Source organism: Nannobrachium achirus (assembly GCF_963921795.1).
Source record: "Nannobrachium achirus genome assembly, chromosome: 23".
In the NCBI taxonomy this organism is placed as follows: Eukaryota; Metazoa; Chordata; class Actinopteri; order Myctophiformes; family Myctophidae; genus Nannobrachium; species Nannobrachium achirus.
Window position 1 is genome coordinate 32,432,717 of NC_137830.1, and position 18,799 is coordinate 32,451,515.

At 43.3% G+C, this 18,799-nt stretch overlaps 1 protein-coding gene across 1 annotated transcript in view; it reads right to left on the reverse strand.

Moving 5' to 3' along the window:
- LOC308308882 (protein O-mannosyl-transferase TMTC2-like) overlaps positions 1-18,799 on the reverse strand; it is a gene marked incomplete at both ends in the record, with an annotated part of 106,829 nt that overhangs the window by 18,071 nt on the left and 69,959 nt on the right. Inside the window, 6 exons of the mRNA XM_080754338.1 lie at positions 4,350-4,471; positions 8,554-8,632; positions 9,924-10,108; positions 11,779-11,864; positions 13,770-13,884; positions 15,024-15,876. Of these exons, the coding sequence (XP_080610464.1) occupies positions 4,350-4,471; positions 8,554-8,632; positions 9,924-10,108; positions 11,779-11,864; positions 13,770-13,884; positions 15,024-15,876 (1,440 nt within the window). The remainder of the gene's footprint in view (positions 1-4,349; positions 4,472-8,553; positions 8,633-9,923; positions 10,109-11,778; positions 11,865-13,769; positions 13,885-15,023; positions 15,877-18,799) is intronic.

Below are 18,799 nucleotides of genomic sequence, written 5' to 3' on the forward strand. Positions count from 1 at the left end.
TATATTATAATATCTACCGGTAGTCACGTCCATAGTAGTGAAGAGCTCGAACTCCATGCTTTATTTTTAACAGATGTTGTTTTCAATTTCAATACTGGCGCGTGGATATGACATCACATCAGGAGGGGAGGGGGGGGCTGCCTGGAGCTGCCAGCCTCTATCACTACCACTAGGGGGTGTTGTTGTATTCGGTCTGAGTGGATGTAAAGTTACATTACAAAAAAAAAAAAAAATCAAAATGGCCGCCTGGCGGCCAGGGGTTGCACGTGCACCCTAGGACACCCCTTAAAATCGCCTATGATTCTGTGTACAGTATAAGGTCCTGGAACCCGCTATAAGAAGTAGAAGCTAAGTTTGGTAGAGGGTGAGGGAAATGTCAACTTTTGATGTGCCACCACGACACACCACTAGTCATTGACCTGATGGCGTGAAGAATGGCAGGCACAAGCCACGCCCACACATCCCCACAGGAAGAAACCTTTCCCCAATAAATAACATACCGTAGTTAAAGATGCAGTGCCATGATTTGTTGACCCCCTAAAACATGATTATCAGGTATTATGATTATACTAGGAGGAGGATCTTTTTGCAAAAGAGTGTACAGAAAGAGTTCAAATTAGGTTTTTATGTGGCCACACCCACCAGTTCATTAATGCCTGGTTGGTCAGGTGGGTGGTGACCCAGCTGAAGTTAGCCACACCCACAGTGTTGGGTGAATGGTAAAAGGGGAGGGGATGATTATATGATGTCATTTAATCACTGTTTTTGGATCGGCACTTTTGACCCACAAGGTGTCAGCCTCCAGGAAGAAATCCAAAATACAAAGGGAATACATAATTGCTCATAACAACCACACCTGGGGGTCTAATGAAGTACTGTCAACCTCCTAGACACATGAAAACCAGAAAAGGTACAAAACTATGGCACCAACTCTTTAAATCATATCCCTGGTTTTAAAGCTATACTGTGTAAGTTGCTAAACTAGTCGTCAGTAGCGGTATTGCTTTTTTCGGCCGTTTTTCGCCCGGAGTCGGCGCGGACCACCGCCGCGGACCACCGGAGCGGCACCGCAAACCACCGTGACCGATACGAATCCGTGGAGGTGTAGAACGCATGGTAGAACATAATTTTCTGGCCAGGATTTGGGGATTAAGAGGTTAAGAATCCTTCACCATGGTAAACACTGTAGCTGAGCGAGGCTACTTCCTGAAGACACGGCAGATAAGCTGTGATTGGCCGGTAGTGTATCATGTGTGTATGATCCGCGATGTGATTGGCCAACGTATACACAACGTATGGATGACGTTATTTTTCCGCGAAAACCGGACCCCGGCCAGGATCATAGAAAACATATAAAGAGAAGGCTTTAGAAGCTGAAAATAACGGAGTGGGTGTTCTAAAACTTTAGCGATTTAACAGTTAGGACAATTTTAAGATTTGTTTTATAAAAAAAGTTACATGGTATAACTTTAAGGCTAAAATGTACTCTCCCATGCGATACGACTTCAGTTTGACCCTTAATCCCTCCATGTTGTCTGCAGTATGGATGGTGGGGTCTGTCGGGATGGACACATTTAGCTGATAAGAGTGATTTAATAAGGAAGTAGTTCTTGTAATTGAGTTATAAGCCTGTCTGTGGGCCCCATTGTCCCTGAAGCATCCAGTCTCTTGTCCCCTAAGTATTGTCTCCCTGTCTCAGGGCCCCTACCACCAGTGCATGGAAGAACCCAGCAGATGTCAAGTGTGTGTGTGTGTGTGTGTGTGTGTGTGTGTGTGTGTGTGTGTGTGTGTGTGTGTGTGTGTGTGTGCGTGTGTGTGTGTGTGTGTGCGCGTGTGCGTGTGTACAGCGGTGGAAAAAATACTCAATTTCTTTACTGAAGTAAAAGTACTGGTAAGACGCAGAACTCGCAAATGCTCACAATAGAACCGTGTTATACAAAATGTAATGCCTCAACTCTTAGTGCTCGTCAGGGTGGGGGGTCCCCAGTTAAAATATGATTATTTTGGGGGTCCCGGGCTGAAAAGGTTGAGGACCACCTGTTCTAGATGAGGTCACAGAGGTCACTCAGAGCATCATGGGACATTTCTTTTACTTCCTCGTCCCGAACCTCTCAGTCAGCTGAAGACACAACATCTGTTGTCATGGTAACACATCTGTTGTCACCATCATGGTTCTTTAGTTTGGTTTCAATTTCAGTTTAGTGGGTTTCCTAGTTTGTGATTATTATAATAGATATATTCTTACCCATTAAGACCTGAGGCCGATTCTACAAATGCCTTCTAAATCAGTAGTTCAACTTCTCACTCTTTCAAGATTTTTCAATTTTTTTCTAAAATAGCAGATGGGAAAGCTTGTACATCAGCTACGGATGTTTTCACGGTTTTAACCAGCTGGTGTAAAACAGATCCCAGTACAATTGGAAGATTGAACACACAAAACAAATGAATTCAATGTTATTTCACTTAATGAATTAAGTGAAAGTATTGTTCACATCTAATTTTAGTTTCTATTATTTTGCTAAGTTTTTGTTAACTATCCATACTATAATTAGAGAGAGAGGTCAGTCAGAGGTCAGTCAGTAGGAGTCAGTCAGTCACAAAATGCATTATCTATTCACTCGCTTCAGCGACTGATCTCAAATTTAACATGGCATTGGCCATTAGCATTATACACACGGTGACGGAGCCCGAATTTCATTTTCCCCAAATTCTAGCTATTTATTAGCGTTTCTTCACTCTACAGCTTTACAGCCTGTTGTCAGGGTTACGGTCCGTTCCTCCAGGCCATGGGATCTGTAGCCCCGGGCCCACACACACCTCTCTCACAGTTAGGAATGTCTCTGTCTGTCTGTCTGTCTGTCTCTCTCTCTCTCTCTCTCTCTCTCTCTCTCTCTCTCTCTCTCTCTCTCTGCATGGGTTGCAACGGGTGATGTGTGTCTCATCTTCCAACGGGTATAGAAAAATGATGTGGAGCAAATACATCCTCATACTTCTATTCACCTAATTTTGCTGTTAAATTATTTGTATCCATCATAAATATACACTCCTCCATGGGCTGCTCCTTACATTATGATGCTCCCACATATTCTCACGCACGCACCATGCAGTTACAGTTACTTTCCCCATAACCCACACTCTGCACATATTTTGCAGCACATATATTCGAACGGGTAAGGTCTAGTAATAATAATTTTGTAAGACAAGCACGCACGCACGCGCACGCACGCACGCACGCACGCACGCACGCACGCACGCACGCACGCACGCACGCATATGCACACACACACACACACACACACACACACACACCTGGAGCTCATCCAGTGAATTAAGGGTTGGCATTCATTGTGCTCCACCAGACTGCTCTCCCCATGTCTCTGACCTTCAGACGTCACACAGATCTTTAATTATGCAGATAAAAACAGCTGCCTTGTTTCTTGTTCTCTGAAAGGTGTTTGGCAGCGACGTCGCTCTCAGGTTAGAGTCACTCCAAGGTCCCTGGAAGGACCTGAAGTGACCCAACATCTCACTGCACTGAACATGAACATTCTCATCTTTCGTCTAGTAACTTCAATAATCTACTGTAGCTCCTGACCTGCAGTCAAGGTCAAGTATAAATACTCATGGAAACATCACAGGAGTAGGTCTAGTTTTACATCACTGCTCTAAGAGTTACAGCCTCTTAACAATCATAACAGAGAAATCAATAGGCTGGCTAAAGCCCAAGTTATACTTTTCTGCAAGACAGTGTTGCTAATTGAGGATATAGCCAACCTGCGAGAGCTTGTAGATTGCCAAATTTCGGCACAGAACAAAGCATAAATTATCCTTTTGCCTGGTGGTCTCAAGACCCTAACAAATTCACTGAATATGCATTATTCATCTAATAAGATGTTTTGCCCGGCAGATAACTACTTGGATCACTGCCAAGAGCTCGAGTTCGATCGATGCATGGTTCTGTCCATGTGCGTGCGTGTAAGTGTGTGTATGTGTGTGAGTGAGATAATGTACTCTTACTAGACATCAATAGACATCTGTCTGTAAAAAGGTGCCCTCTCCAGAGTAGACAATGAATGCAGATTTTACTATGGTGAAAGAAATGCAAACGCCTCTTTCAATGCCATACCTGAAGGCAGCATTCAAGAGAACTGCCTTGTCCAAACTCTCCTGAACTTGAATGCAGCATCTTATGTTGAAAGAGCTTGGAGGTCTGCTATTTTCGATATTTTCACCAAAAGGCCCTTTTCAGAAATTGCAGCCCCTGCCTCGACATTCTCTGCACGTCCCTGACTGTATTACGTACATTGAAGTCAAGGAGGGTTCCCAGCAGTGAGAGAACAGGGACTTACGGTGATGGACAGCAGTTTGCCGTAGGTCAGGTGAGCAGGGATGTGGTCGTGTTTGGACCTGAGAGACTCTCTGTACCAGTGAGCCGCATCCTCCAGCCTGTTCAGCCTCATATAGGCCTCTCCTGGAGGAGAGGAGAGGAGAGAGGGCAACGGTCAACGTTATATCCATTATATCTCCAAAAGCAAGAAGAAAACATACTTTAGATCAGTGTTTCTCAAACTGTTACATGTCAAGGTCTTCCCTTAACTCTGACAGTGTACAAATTCCATTTGTACACTGAATTACATTTGTACACTGAGTTACAGACTTGTATGGGTCAAAGTCCCTGGAATCCACTTTGAGAAACACTGCTTTAGATGGTGTTACGACCATTAAAAATGCATCTGTATATCTACTTTTAACCATTGCCACGATATGAGCTTGTAGATCTGCTATTTTATTTTTATTTTTATCGTGAACATTGTGCAAATCTTTAAATATATAGGCCTACGGTTTTAACTAAAATCTTTGCTCCAACAAAATATTTTGAGAATGGGGGTTCCGTGGCCAAATAAATACACATCAATTTGGGATCCTTGAAATTAAAACGTTTTGAGAACCACTGATATAGCAGTGTAAGTGTACGTTTTCCAGAAAACTGTTAGGATTTACATTTTGTAGAAAAAAAGGAACGTATTCTTGGACTCGTGGAGGTGTACGTGGGGATAAATGTGGGTCATCATGAGTTAGTTACAGTACAATACTTTAACACATGTAACTATGGGCACAGGAATTGCTGACAGGGGGGAATTCAAGCTCAAAGAAAATATCAGAAGAACGATGGAGTCCATGTCTTGCTTCTTTTAGCTTCAGTCAACAGGGGTCGACTTCAGTCAAATGACTGCATCGTTACAAGACAGTTTCATTAACCTTCCTCCAGAGAGTCTGCAGTAGATTGTGTGAAGGTCATGGTGTGACACCGATGAACATTAATCTGTTCCATTTCCTTACAGGTGCAAGGTTGATAAGACGGCCTGGACAACTCTGTTGACTCTTAATCATCATGACTGGGGGTTTTATCCCTAAAGCAGGGGTCTTCAACAGGGGGTTCGGGACCCCTAGGGGATCCTCAGAGTTACTACAGGGGGTCCTCCAAATCTTAGTGAGATAGAAAGCTTTTGTTCCTTTTCTATATTAAACTCTTGAACCCTTGCGTCCATATTCTGAGAACTTTAGCCAAAAATAGCAGATCTACAAGCTCACAACGCCTTGCGCAGCTTGTAGATCGGCTATTTTTGGCAAAGAGGTTTCGTGTAGAGGGGATAAAGAGCAGACTAATTACAGAGTGACAGGTCAAGTTTATTAAGTATTAACGGTTCAGTGGTTAAATATCTAGAAGCACAAATTTACATGAACCCAAAATACACTGATGATTGTGCATTCAAAAATGAAACTATATGGTACCCATGGGTTGTGGGGGTCCCTGCTTCATCTCTCTCGACTAAGGGGTCCTTGGCCTGAAAACGTTGAAGACCCCTGCCCTAAAGGGCACCCACTGTTAAAACACACTGAACAGTGTTTTCAATTAACGTATGTTGCTAATGCTATACCATATGTATATATACTGTAGCTAACATCTAAAATGATACACATGCATTCCAGGTTTGAATGGTTTAATACATTCTTCCATTGCAGTTTAGTTTTCTCTCAGAGATCACACAATGTTGGCACGCAACTTAACGTGATCTGAGAAAGCAGCGAGCCGATAGACAAGTGGGTTCTCAACCTTTTCAGGCTGCGACCCCCCCCCCCAAAATAATCATAATGGAACTGGGGAGTAGGAGTTGAGGCATTACATTTAATTTGACTCGGTTCCGCAGATAAATATTGTGAAAATAGCCTATCTATCTATGAGATCACAACACCTTGAGTTTTATTTGTCAATTTTGGCCACTGTTTGACAAGTTTTTATAGTAAACTTTGTTGATTTCTTTTGATGCAGTATAATAGTTCATTGCAGTATCTTTTTTTATTTTATTTTGTCCACCTGGCAAAACACATCTCCCCTTTCTTTCCCAATGTGCTCAGGCTACCCAGAGGAATGTTGCAGGCATTAAGCCCGCCGTAACGTCAACTATGCAATCACCATGTGCTTCCAGTGATGTAGTTAGTAATACAATAACACAACAAGGGATGTGATTTATTACAGGGATTAGTTTCGCTTCTCTTGGAGACGATGTCGGTTACATCTAAACACTAAGACTGAGCACATTGTTTAAGAGTTATGGTGTTGGAATACAAACAGGTGGCTCTCTAGGTGCCATGTCATACAGTAGTTCCAACCTCCCATTGTTCCGACCTACCATTATTCCAACCCGACCACCTAACCCTAACCCTAACCTCAGTAAAACTAATGCTGGTGAATGATAACCTGGTGAAATGCTAACCTGCCGATGCTGGTGAATGCTAACCTGGTGAAATGCTAACCTGCCGACGCTGGTCAATGCTAACCTGGTGAATGTTAACCTGGTCGGACCAACAGGAGCTCGAACCAATGCTCAGTCCCCGGCTCTCTAGTGCATTTAACATGTTTTTTTATGAAGCACTGAAACATCAGTGCAACACATTCTAATCTGAAGGGTTTAAAATGAGTAGCCTAGTTCACACCCCCAAAATATGTATTTTCTATCAATTACACACCCCACGAAGCCTTGACTTCATGGAGATGTTTTCTCTTTTGTCGCATTCCTAAGCCAATAATTTGATGACGGGTCATGATCGGTCAATAGTGTAATTGACAGAAAATACAACTTTTTGGTGAATTACTTTAAATGGATGAGCGCAAGACTGCAAGGGAAATGGTATGCAAAAATGTTTGACAAATGCTTTTATTCAACACAAAGGTCATGATAGGGTGTATTATTAGAATACCAGTAGAGTCGCCGGAATTAATGTCGCCGGGAAACAGGGGGCGCGTTCGGAAATGCGCACCAGGTGGGGCAGAGGTGCGCTTTTTCAGTCTGGACTCTGAAGGTAAACTTTCTGAGAAGCAGTAGTTGCTATCGTATCATTGCTATTGATGTTTATAAACTAGGGTAAATTATAAAATGAATATTAATTCATGTTGATACTGAAGAATTGTGTGTCTGTACTGTACATGTTTGTTGTTTCTGGCATTAACATTTGTGATACTGTGAGATTAAGACTAGTATCACCATAATTTACCCTAGTTTATAAACATCAATAGCAATGTTACGTTAGCAACTGCTGCTTTTCAGAAAGTAATTTACCTTCAGAGTTCAGACTGAAAAAGCGCACCGCTGCCGCCCCACCTGGTGCGCATTACCAAATGCACCCGCCGTTTCCCGGCGACCTTCATCACGACGACTCTACCGGTTACCAATTATTATAGTAAGGCAAGTATGTCATCAAATTCACAACTTGACTTAATTAAGCCTGGCTAATGAACCAGTAAAGCTGTTCTCAGTTTCCAGACTGTGTTACATGTGTTAATTGCGTAGACCAGTGGTTCTCAATATGTGGTCCAGGAACCACACAGGGGTCCTTGAGGGTGTCACCGGCTAAATAAGTGACGGTCAATCTTCATTATTAAATGTACAAGTAAATATAACTGGAGAGCTTTTCGATATTTTTTGAGAAACTATTACGATAGCCATTCTTACCTACAGTACATACAGTAAAGGAATTCACCAGGGATATCTTTGAATAAATTGATAGTTAGTCTCTTCACTATGATTACGCACACCTACTGTAAAAATAACTGGAGAACATACAAGAATGGCTATTTATCTTTACCTCCAGTTCACGTACTAGTGTAGACGGTGAAGGAATTATGGACTAAATGACAGACCATATCGGACATAATCGTGCCCAAAAATAAATACAAAATCTCAGATTGGGGTCACAGAGATCAAAAACCTATGAAATAGGGGTCAATGGCCTATCAATGCAACTGGCCTACACACGCACGCACACGCACACGCACACGCACACACACACACACACACACACACACACACACACACACAGAATATTTAAAATTACTTTTTAGAGTCAAGGGAAATTCAATTCCATATAAAGGTTTCACCTCATCAAAATACCACTTTGTATGTAAATGATACTTCACAGAACATGTACATTTCAGTGCAACAGCTCAGTGTGTGAATGAAGATGAAGATTATAATGATTCCATCAGTAACTGACCCATCATGTTGAACAGACTCTGTGGAGCAAACTGTCTGGGCATCTTCTGTACAGCTTCCTTGTAGACTGACAGTGCCTCCTGTTGTGGAAAATAACAAACCAGTGGTGATTCTTTTAGTTTATTTTGTAAAACATTATTTTATTTGTATTATTATTTTTGTGCTATTTAGCCCCTTTCCTCCCCAATAAATGTTTTTCTCAATTTTTTTATCCGACGATGTTATAACCAATTTTTCACCCGGTGTCAATTATCCAATGTAATCCTGTGCGCTACACTCCCTCTGCCAACCTGGGGAGTCAACGGACTGACCTCATGCGTCCTTCTATGCATGAGTAGTCCAAGCTGCTTCTTTTCACCTAAAAAATGTGGGAGCTTCCCCGGGTTGGACGTAGCGCGTGGAAGGAACACGTTATTCCAACCAGTTCCTTTCCCCTCAATCAATTCCTCCCCAATCTAGTCATTATGCCAAGTGATTCCTCCCCACACACGTGCTGTGTTGTCACTGCTGTTGTATCCTAGGAGGAACAACACAAATATGCAGTGTTGGGAAAGTGCACTTTCAAAATGAACTAGTTCAAGTTCAAAACTTCATTTCATAGTTCATAATTCTACATTTTGAACTAAAGTTCATGGTTCCCCAAAATTAACTACGGTAACTTAGTTCTTTTTAGTTCTTTTTTTAACCATAATATTTGTATACGTTTGGCTATTCAAATGTATACATTTTTTTAGAAGTTGCTGCAAGCTATTATTTGTCAAAATGATTGACACAGCCCATATAGAATAGCAATTATTTCATGCAACTTAACATTGAGTCTTCCTGCACAATTATTGTTTCTAACCGTCGTGTACATCTGCATGTTTCCGCATTGGTTAAAATAGCTGATCTACAAGCTCACGTTGTCTTGTGGATGCGACGCGTTGCGAGCTTGCAGATCAGCTATTTTCAGCATGCAACACACGTCATACGACAAAGTATAGTCAGGGTTTACTTGTGTGGGAGACGACGTAACGAGGGCACTTGGCGTTTCATGCTAAGAGAAGCACCCAGCTGCAGACGGCACCTCTCAGGCGCTCACATATCAACGTTCGCGAGTTCTGTGAGTCTGCAGAGCATGTGAATGCAAAGAAAGACAAGAGGACATGCGACCGCGGACCGCCGCACGAACGGGCCGATGAGCGCCGTTCACGGACGCCAGAATGAACGCGTTCGACAAAAACGTTCATCAAGCGGAAACAAAGAACGTTCAGTTCACGTTCGCCCCAAATATGAATGTGTTCATGAACGATCGTTCATTGAACACGTTCGGGTACAACACTGCAAATATGCATGGTGCACATATTGAGCAGCCTAACAAAGTACACTCACCTCCTGTCGTCCCTGTTCATGCAGCAGCTTCCCCAGGTTGTACAGGCAGCTGGTGACGGAGCTCTTGTGGGCGTGTGGGTCTTTGAGGTTCTCGTCTGGGATCTCGGCGCAGGTCAGGAAGGTGCGCTTGGCCTCCTCCTGGCTGCCCTCGTTCATCAGAATAATGCCTGTGTTCAGGTAGGCCGCTGTGCAAGAGGACGGGTACAGAGGGATGACGAGGACATTCGAGGGGAGGAGGAGAGGAAAGAAGAAGGCATCAAAGCAGATAAGAAAAGAAGATGAACGAGGAACAGTGGAAATCTAATGTTGAATGTTTTCCCAAACAGTGGGTCGCGGACACATTAATGAAAATAGACCAGAGGTCTTCAACGTTTTCAGACCAAGGACCCCTTAAGCCTCTATCAGAGTCGGCACCGCGGTGGAAGGCTATCCACCGCGGTGTAGTCTTTTTGAGTCATAAAACTACAATGTTACGTCATTCCTCAGACAGACAGGCTCTTCACCCCGTTCACTGATTGGTCGACCTGAGTTAGTCTGAACCAGAGGGAGGCGGGGTAAAGGACTTCACCGTGGGCCGTGACTGACTATGATGGCCTTCACTTATTTTCTGACTTGAGGTGGAAAGCTTTCCACCTCAAGTCAGAAAATAAGTGAAGGATAGCTCTTCACCGCAGACTCTGATAGAGGCTTTAGTAGATTGAGAGATGAAGCAGGGACCCCCAAAACCTTATCATAGATTCCATAGTTTCATTGTTTGACAGCACAATCATCAGTTTATTTTAGATTCATGTCAATTTGTGTTTTCAGATATTTAACATGCCCTTGAACCGTCAAAACGTAATAAACTTGACCTTTCACTCTGTACTTAGTGTGCTCTTTTTCCCCTCTACACCAAAGCTCTTTGCTAAAAATAGTCGATCTACAAGCTCACAATGCCTCGCAGTGCAAGGCATTGTGAGCTTGTAGATCGGCTATTTTTGGCTGAAGTTCTCAGAATATCACAAAGATTTGGAGGACCCCCTGTAGTAACTCTGAGGACCCCCTAGGGGTCCTGGACCCCTGCTGAAGACCTCTGAAATAGACGATGTGAGCTTGTAGGTGAAGATCATCACATCAAATGTCTCTTTTGAGCTAATACGTTTGGGAAACACTGATCTAGGAGGCCATGAATATATAATGATAACTTCACTCCAACCTGTCTTTCTGAGCCTGACAGACTGAAAGACTGATTCTCACTCTCTCAGCCCAGATACGAGTAATAATGGAGAGGGAGGGGGGGGTGGGGGGATTTAATCAGGATCCTTAATGAAAATGAGACCTTAACCTCCTGTGTTCCATAATATCCATCGTCGCTTCCAGTCATCCCGGTTCTCCATACATCTGGCCAGCTCGCTGGTGCTTTGCGCTCCTGCGTCTTTCTTGAGTACATCCACATATGTTAGTGTGGGACGTCCTTGTGACCGGTGCCCATGTGTTGGTTCCCACAGCACCAGTTTGCTGGCTGGCAGCTCCTGGTGTCTTTGGCAGTGTCGTGCTAGTCTCATTCTCCTGGCAGCTATTTTATCGCTCACCCTTAATATTCCAGCATACAGATTCTTGTTGGTAACATGTGTACCCTTGCTGATGTTGAGCACTACACGTAACATTCTGGTGTAGCACCCATCTAGAGACTTCTGCAGAGTTGGCTTCAGGGTCCAGCATTCACTGCCATATAGGAGAACAGACTCTACCGTAACATGTTTATGCTATCCTCTTTATACCCAATGCAATTCCAGTATAATAATCCATATGTATTTACCTACCTGTATGTAGGTAAATACATATATACTGTATGTTATTATACAAGTCTACTTACATGCTAGGGTCGGCCGACTCCCAATGGCCAGTTTATAATAATGCAGCGCCTCAGAATATCGCTGGCTCTCCTGGAGCAGCAAGCCCCTAGGGAACAGAGAGATGCAACGGTTGACTCTTTTACTCCTCTAGAAACTGCCATTGGATACAACAGCATTTAAAAGTCACAGAAGAGCCACTACGTTGAGAAAAATGTTTGGTGTCGTTTTATCTACTGTAAATATTAGATCATGTTAATGTAAAAAAAGAAAAAATAATTGGGGAGAGAAAAATGTTCTGTCTGTCAAGCACAGAACACATTTAAATATTCAGCAACAACGCTTCTCTGTTTGCAATCCCCTTTTTTCCTATTAATACAACTACAGAATCAAATTTTAAAGGTAGGGTACAACTACCTTACTATATTCTGATAGTAATAATCAGTACTATATTCTGATAGTAATAATCATTGATATAGATAGAGTGTTTGTTCAGTAAGCAAAACACGCTCCCTTACATCCCACCTCCTATGGATACAATATTAGCGTTCAGTAACAGGGGGCTACCTGTTATCTACCAGCTCTTTAATTAACAGTACATACATTTTCAGATAGTTGACACAATTGCAGCAAATCAGGAGAGAGTACGCATTTATCAGTTTCATTTTTATAGTTTACCATTTCCAATTGTGTCTGCTCATTTCTTGTGTCATCCCATTTTACTTGTTTAATCTATATCCTGTCTGAGTTCACTATGCTGATTGGATAAAATTGGTATCCTGACCTGAAGATGTGTTTTCTGTATAGTAAAGATAAACATCTATAAAATTTACTAAACTAGTGAAAACAGCAGAGGTTTCTGCCTGACAATAATGATATTTTAGTGATTATGTTGTGAGGAAAACGTTGAGATAATAGCCAACTGACTGAAAATAACTGTGTACTTCAAGTTTAAAATGATAGTAAATGTGTCCAAATAAATTCCAAATATTATCAAATGATCTCGCGGCACCCCTGGACTGCCGTCACGGCACCCCAGGGTGCCCTGTCACCCACTTTGAAAACCCCTGCTCTATAGCAATGACTATAGAAATCCCAAGACCACAAACACTAACAAAAAATAGCACAATTTGGTTTCCCTCACAAGTCAAATTCTATCCTCCCAGCAGTCTGATGGCCGTAACAAGACAGGCTAGAACAACACTGTTGGCACAGCCAGAGACATGGGTCTGTAATAAGGGTTCGTCACCTTTGACAACGTGGGTTAATGTGGGAATTAGAAGTGGCTTCAGGTTCTCCCTCAGGCACAGCGATCACAATTAATCAAATCACTGGCAGGGGGATCAGATCTAAGGCCACGAGGGACAAAGGAAGCTACAGTTGTTCTCCACCAATCACAAGTCCTGTTTCATGACTTGTTGCTGACTGTTGCAAAGGGGTTTTTCCTCACATTATTATGTCAGCTCATGTTTGTGTTTCGCTGCCATGAAATACATAATTCTTACCTATCACTCTTTCCGACTGTGTTCCTTGCAGTGTTGTTTTTGACAGCAACTTTTGATTTAGTTTTAGTCATAGTCTTTTGAATAAAATCTCATTTAGTTTTTGTCAACTAAAATGTATTTTGGCATGCCTTGATGGCATCGTAATGACTGATTTTACACTTGGTTGCATGCTGAAAATAGCCGATCTACAAGCTCACAACGCGAAGCAACACCTGAGAGCAACCAAACATAAAATGACTTTTCCTCCACTAGCCCCTCCCGAACGTTTTAGTCTAGTTTTTATTTTGTTGACGAAATTGTCAATATATTTAGTCTTAGTTTTAGTCATCACAGCTTAGTTTTTATTTAGTTTTCGTCAGTGAAAAAAACCGCACTCGACACACATTTTTCGTCATAGTTTTAGCCGACGAAATCAACACTGGTTCCTTGTTCTCTCTCTCTCTCTCTCTCTCTCTCTCTCTCTCTCTCTCTCTCTCTCTCGGTTTCTGTATGCAGAAGCATGAGCTCACAGGTTGTACAGCATGTCGGCCATGTTTCTTCGGTAGTACAGAGCGTTCCTGTACGCCTGCTCGGCCTCCACCATCTTGCCCTGGTTCTTCAGAACGTTGCCCAGGTTTCCCCAAGCTGCATGGATGGGAGAGATGTGTCATTCAAGGTGTATTAGTCTGTTTTCAGGCCAAGGACCCCTTAGCTGAGAGACAGATGACGCAGGGACCCCCACAACCTTTTCGTAGATTCCATAGTTTCGTCGTTTTGCAGCACAATCATCAGTGTATTTTGGATTCATTTCAGATATTTAACCACTTGAACCGTCAATACTTAATAAACTTGACCTTTTACTCTGTACTTAGTCTGCTCTTTTTCCCCTCTACACTAAACCTCTTTGCCCAAAATAGCCGATCTACAAGCTCACAGCGCCTCGGCAGCGCGAGGTGTTGTGAGCTTGTAGATCTGCTATTTTTGTCTAAAGTTCTCAGAATTTGGATGCTATGGTTCAAGCGGTTAATATAAAAAAGGAGAAAAAGGTTTCTATCACACACAGATTTGGAGGACCCCCTGTAGTAACTCTGAGGACCCCCTATTGGTTCCGGACCCCCAGTTGAAGACCTCTGGTATAAACATTATTTTACCGTGCTACTCCTCCCACAGTTTTGTGGCACGCACTTGGGCCATATGTCAAATCAACCGGCTTCAACGGGACTCGTCTGGGTGCATTTTGCGAAGAGATACGTTATATTGTTTAATTCATGTTAATGTATTTGTAAATACATTTTCTCCATTGACTTGAATGGGAACATGCTAAAATTAAACCTTTCCCAACTATGAAGATGACTGACATCATAGATGTCTGACGTCATAGATGTCTGATGTCATGAGACTGACACAGTACTGTATGTCCTGATAATATGGGCATTCAAAGAAATGGGATTAATATTGATGTCATCAGGGATCTCCATATATGGGCATAAAAGGGACAAGGAGTCCGGTGTTGAAATGGTGCATCGGATTGGACACTGAATGTGCCGACATCTTTATTGTAATTTAGACATGGTTGCAATCACCTCTCTTTCAGGACACTGTATTTGTCGGTGTGTATGTGAATTGTTTTCTTTTTGCATTTAGGACTTTTTATGTGCAGGACTTGCTACCTTAATTGAAGCCCGTACCCCGGCAGCCTGTATGTATGCGCACTACTAACTCAGAGCCTACAACTCTGTTTACCGAATGTAAACTGGTAACAGTCAGTGCAGTGCAGCATGTACCTTTAGCAGGATTCACACTGATTCCAGATCTGTAGAGATTCTCCTCGTCGCTCCAGTCTTTGTTTCTCAGAACAGTTCTCATGCCGTTCAGCAGCACCAGTCCTGCACACACACTCAACAGCAAGGCCTTGCGGCCTCTCGTCCTCAGTCTGACGGACAGCGTCCTCGCCCCGACGGCCACCAGCAAACAGAAGCCCATGCTGGGGATGTAAAGGACCCTCTCTGCCACCACGAAGCCCACGTAGAAGAACAGGTTGGTGGCAGGAAGGAAAGGTAAACATAGAAGACCTAAAGAAAACACCACTACGTGTCTGGTAGGGGGCAGGGACGCCTGTGGGGGGCGGTAGAGAGTTTTAGCCGACCCGTTCATGGTGGTCTTTAGGGAGCCCAGCTGCTCCGAGTTCGTGTAGTGGTTGGTGTCGGGGGCGTGGTGGTGGTGGTAGCCGTTCCCGTTGGCGCTCGCCTTCCCGTTAGCCGGCGAGGCTTTGCCGTTGGCCTCCTTGGCTTTGGAGGCGGGGCCACGAAGACAAGACAAAGTCAGGACGATGAATCCGCCGTAGAAGGCGACGGTGAGAAGGTTCCTCCAGTCGGCCACGGTCCCGATCAGAGGCACGGCGTCCATGGACCAATCGAAGCTGAGCTTGTCGGGACAGAGGAGGAGCCAGGCGTTGGCGGCGGGCAGGTGGAGGAAGGTCAGGGTTCGAGTCAGAAGGTGCGGGGAGTCGGCCGTGGGGTTGTCAGAGTTGGAGAAGTTGGGTGGTTTGTTGCCCATCCAGTAGAGACGAGCTGACAGGAGCATCAGTCCCCAGACTGCCAGCACGCTGAGGCTTAACAACACACTGATGTTCTTCTTCTGCAAGAGGAGACCATAGAAGCAGAAAAACAAACTACGTCAACATTTAGGACATTGCTGGAAAATGTACTATATTGCTTAGGTAAAAGTATCAATACTGCGAAGTAGAAACACTCAAGTAAAAGTCCAGTGCAGACACAAATGCATGTTGTATTTGTGTCTCCATCCAGAATCAATAGGGATAAATTCATTATAATCAAATTATTGTCTTGGAATGCGACAAATACAAAATATTACTGAACTGAACTGAGAAAAAAGTCATTTTGGGGTTAACTATTCTTCAAAGTACCAAAAGTAAAATTATAATTTGTAACGACCCTGCAAGAGATCGGGCCGTAACTCGCCATGCCAAGCGAGCTAGCTCTCTTGGCGTTGCGGGTTGCTTGCCTTGTCTGCAGTCTGCTAAACGTTACATTGGTGTCAGACGGGCGGACCCGTGGAGCGTGCCCTCGCGTGAGGGACGCGAGGGACTCGGCCGTGGGCAGGGAAGCGTGAAGCGCCAGGGCGCGCTTCTGTGAGGAGGGGGTAGTGTAACGACCTTGCAAGAGGACGGGACTTAACTCGCCATGCCAAGCAAACTAGCTCTCTTGGCGTTGCGGGTTGCTTGCCTTGTCTGCTGAGTGGGGGGCTGGGGTTCGCCTCCCGTTTGGAGGCAGACTGCCACTTCTTCTAAACATTACAATATTATACCGGTACATATTTTTTAATTATAATTTTTTTAATCAAGCACATAACACGTTTCAAATAGCTTTAAATAGGGGCAGGGCTATGGTTAATGTTATGTTTTGTAATAATAATAAAAATCTACAAAGTAACTAGTAGTTGCGACCGTCAGGGAGCAGTTTACTATGAAAACCTCCACCGGCCGTCCGTCCGTCCGTCCGTCCGTCACACGTCACACGTCACACCTTTGTTTGTGTACGGTGTGATGTCATATATCTTCAGTATGACATCACACCACATGTGTACACAAACCTTTGTGTACGTTGCTGTGGCAACAGTCTGTTGTTGCTGGTCTGTTAGTGTACGTTAGCAACCACCTTAGCAACCATGGTTTTACCCTAGCAACCAACTGTTTACCCTAGCAACCAACTGTTTACCATAGCAACCATGTTTTTTTACCCTAGCAACCAACTGGGCATAAAAGGGATTCTGTTAGGGATCTCCATATATGGGCATAAAAGGGATTCTGTTAGGGATCTCCATATATGGGCATAAAAGGGATTCTGTTAGGGATCTCCATATATGGGCATAAAAGGGATTCTGTTAGCTGTTAGTGATCTCCATATATGGGCATAAAAGGGATGCTGTTAGGGATCTCCATATATGGGCATAAAAGGGATTCTGTTAGGGATCTCCATATATGGGCATGAAAGGGATTATGTTAGGGATCTCCATATATGGGCATAAAAGGGATTGTATCCCAGATGATGCCCTGTACTTGGGATTTGTTGATGTAAATGTTCACATAGAGTGTAATAATTGGTAAAACAAACTTTTGGCCTATTTGTGGAGATAAGCGACCAACGGTCGCTTATCTCCTGATTAGGGAGTCTTACTGGTGTTATTTAAGTACAGTACAGTACTTGAGTAAAGCTGGTTGCACACTGCTGCGTTTTTTCATTGAGTTTTGGAAATCCGAAATTCACAAAAAACAAACAAAAAAACAAACAAAAAAAAAAAGGTTTTTCAGGCCAAGGAGAGATAAAGGAGAGAGAGAGAGAGAGAGAGAGCAAGGGACTCAGTGGTGACAGTTGCGAAAGTCTGACAAAATCAACACTGGTCCGAAAATAAATACGAAACGCGTGGCAGTATGCAAACGTGATTGACATAACGTGAGGTCATTTTTTTTATTCACGTGCTCCAAAATTGTCCCGAATGCCAAAAAAACGCAGCAGTGTGCAATGACCTTAAATGTACATAGATACTTTCCACCACTGCATTTTAGTCCGGAGCATCTTGTTCAAGGAACACAGTGTGTTTTGTCTCTACTCCAGAGCACCTCTGTTTGTTTTACTTTGACAGTCGATTCTTTCAAACAGACTGAGGTCAGAGCTGGATCACAACAGTGGTTTTAATATAATACAAACATCTGCTCTCTTTGAGCTCCTGAGACAACAAGTTGAGAAAGGGAGACTTATCAGTCTTTGTGATATTGTGCGTCAGTGTGGAAATGTGGGATTTCATTTGCAATTCCACAGTGGAAAAGATTTAAGACCTGTCATATTTAGCGCTCCGCTGTTATTCAAGGAGAGTAACTTTATGAATGAGAAAAGCAAAATTGTTGGAATGTTTTTGGAAGCTGCCTGGGGCTTTATAGCCATGCTCCAGTATAGCCGTTACAGCCAAGCACGCTACGCAACTTCAAAATTAGAATACAATCTGGCCAATAACAATATGACTGACGTTAATAATCATATCGTCAGACAGAAGCCTCCCATCTCCATATCTTTACTTTTTGAGTTCTCTAAATTAACGCCCTACTTGATCATATTACAGCATCACACAAACACATCAAAAGTAGCAGATCTGCAAGCTGAGCCAAGCTCGCTCGAAGCGCCGTGTTTTGAGCTCGCCGATCTGCAACTTTTGCTGTTTTTGAATTTGAATCCTAAAAAGTACCAGTTTTGGACGTATGAGGTTTCCTACCAACAGCGACGATATGTTGAGACATTAGAACTGCTGAAAGACATTCGGTTAAAGGTCTTATTACATTAAAATGTTCGTCCGGTACCTTTCCTGCATTTGCATATAGCAACTTCCTTGTTTGTATACGCAGTCGTATTGCTGCTATTGCTTTATAAAACAACTCTTAGTCGTGCTTTATTATGGTTATTGGCACGGCTGTGCTCCACTTCACCTCTGGCCTATGCCACAGCACTGCCATGCAAATAACCATGTTAAAGCTACCTCATGTCTTACT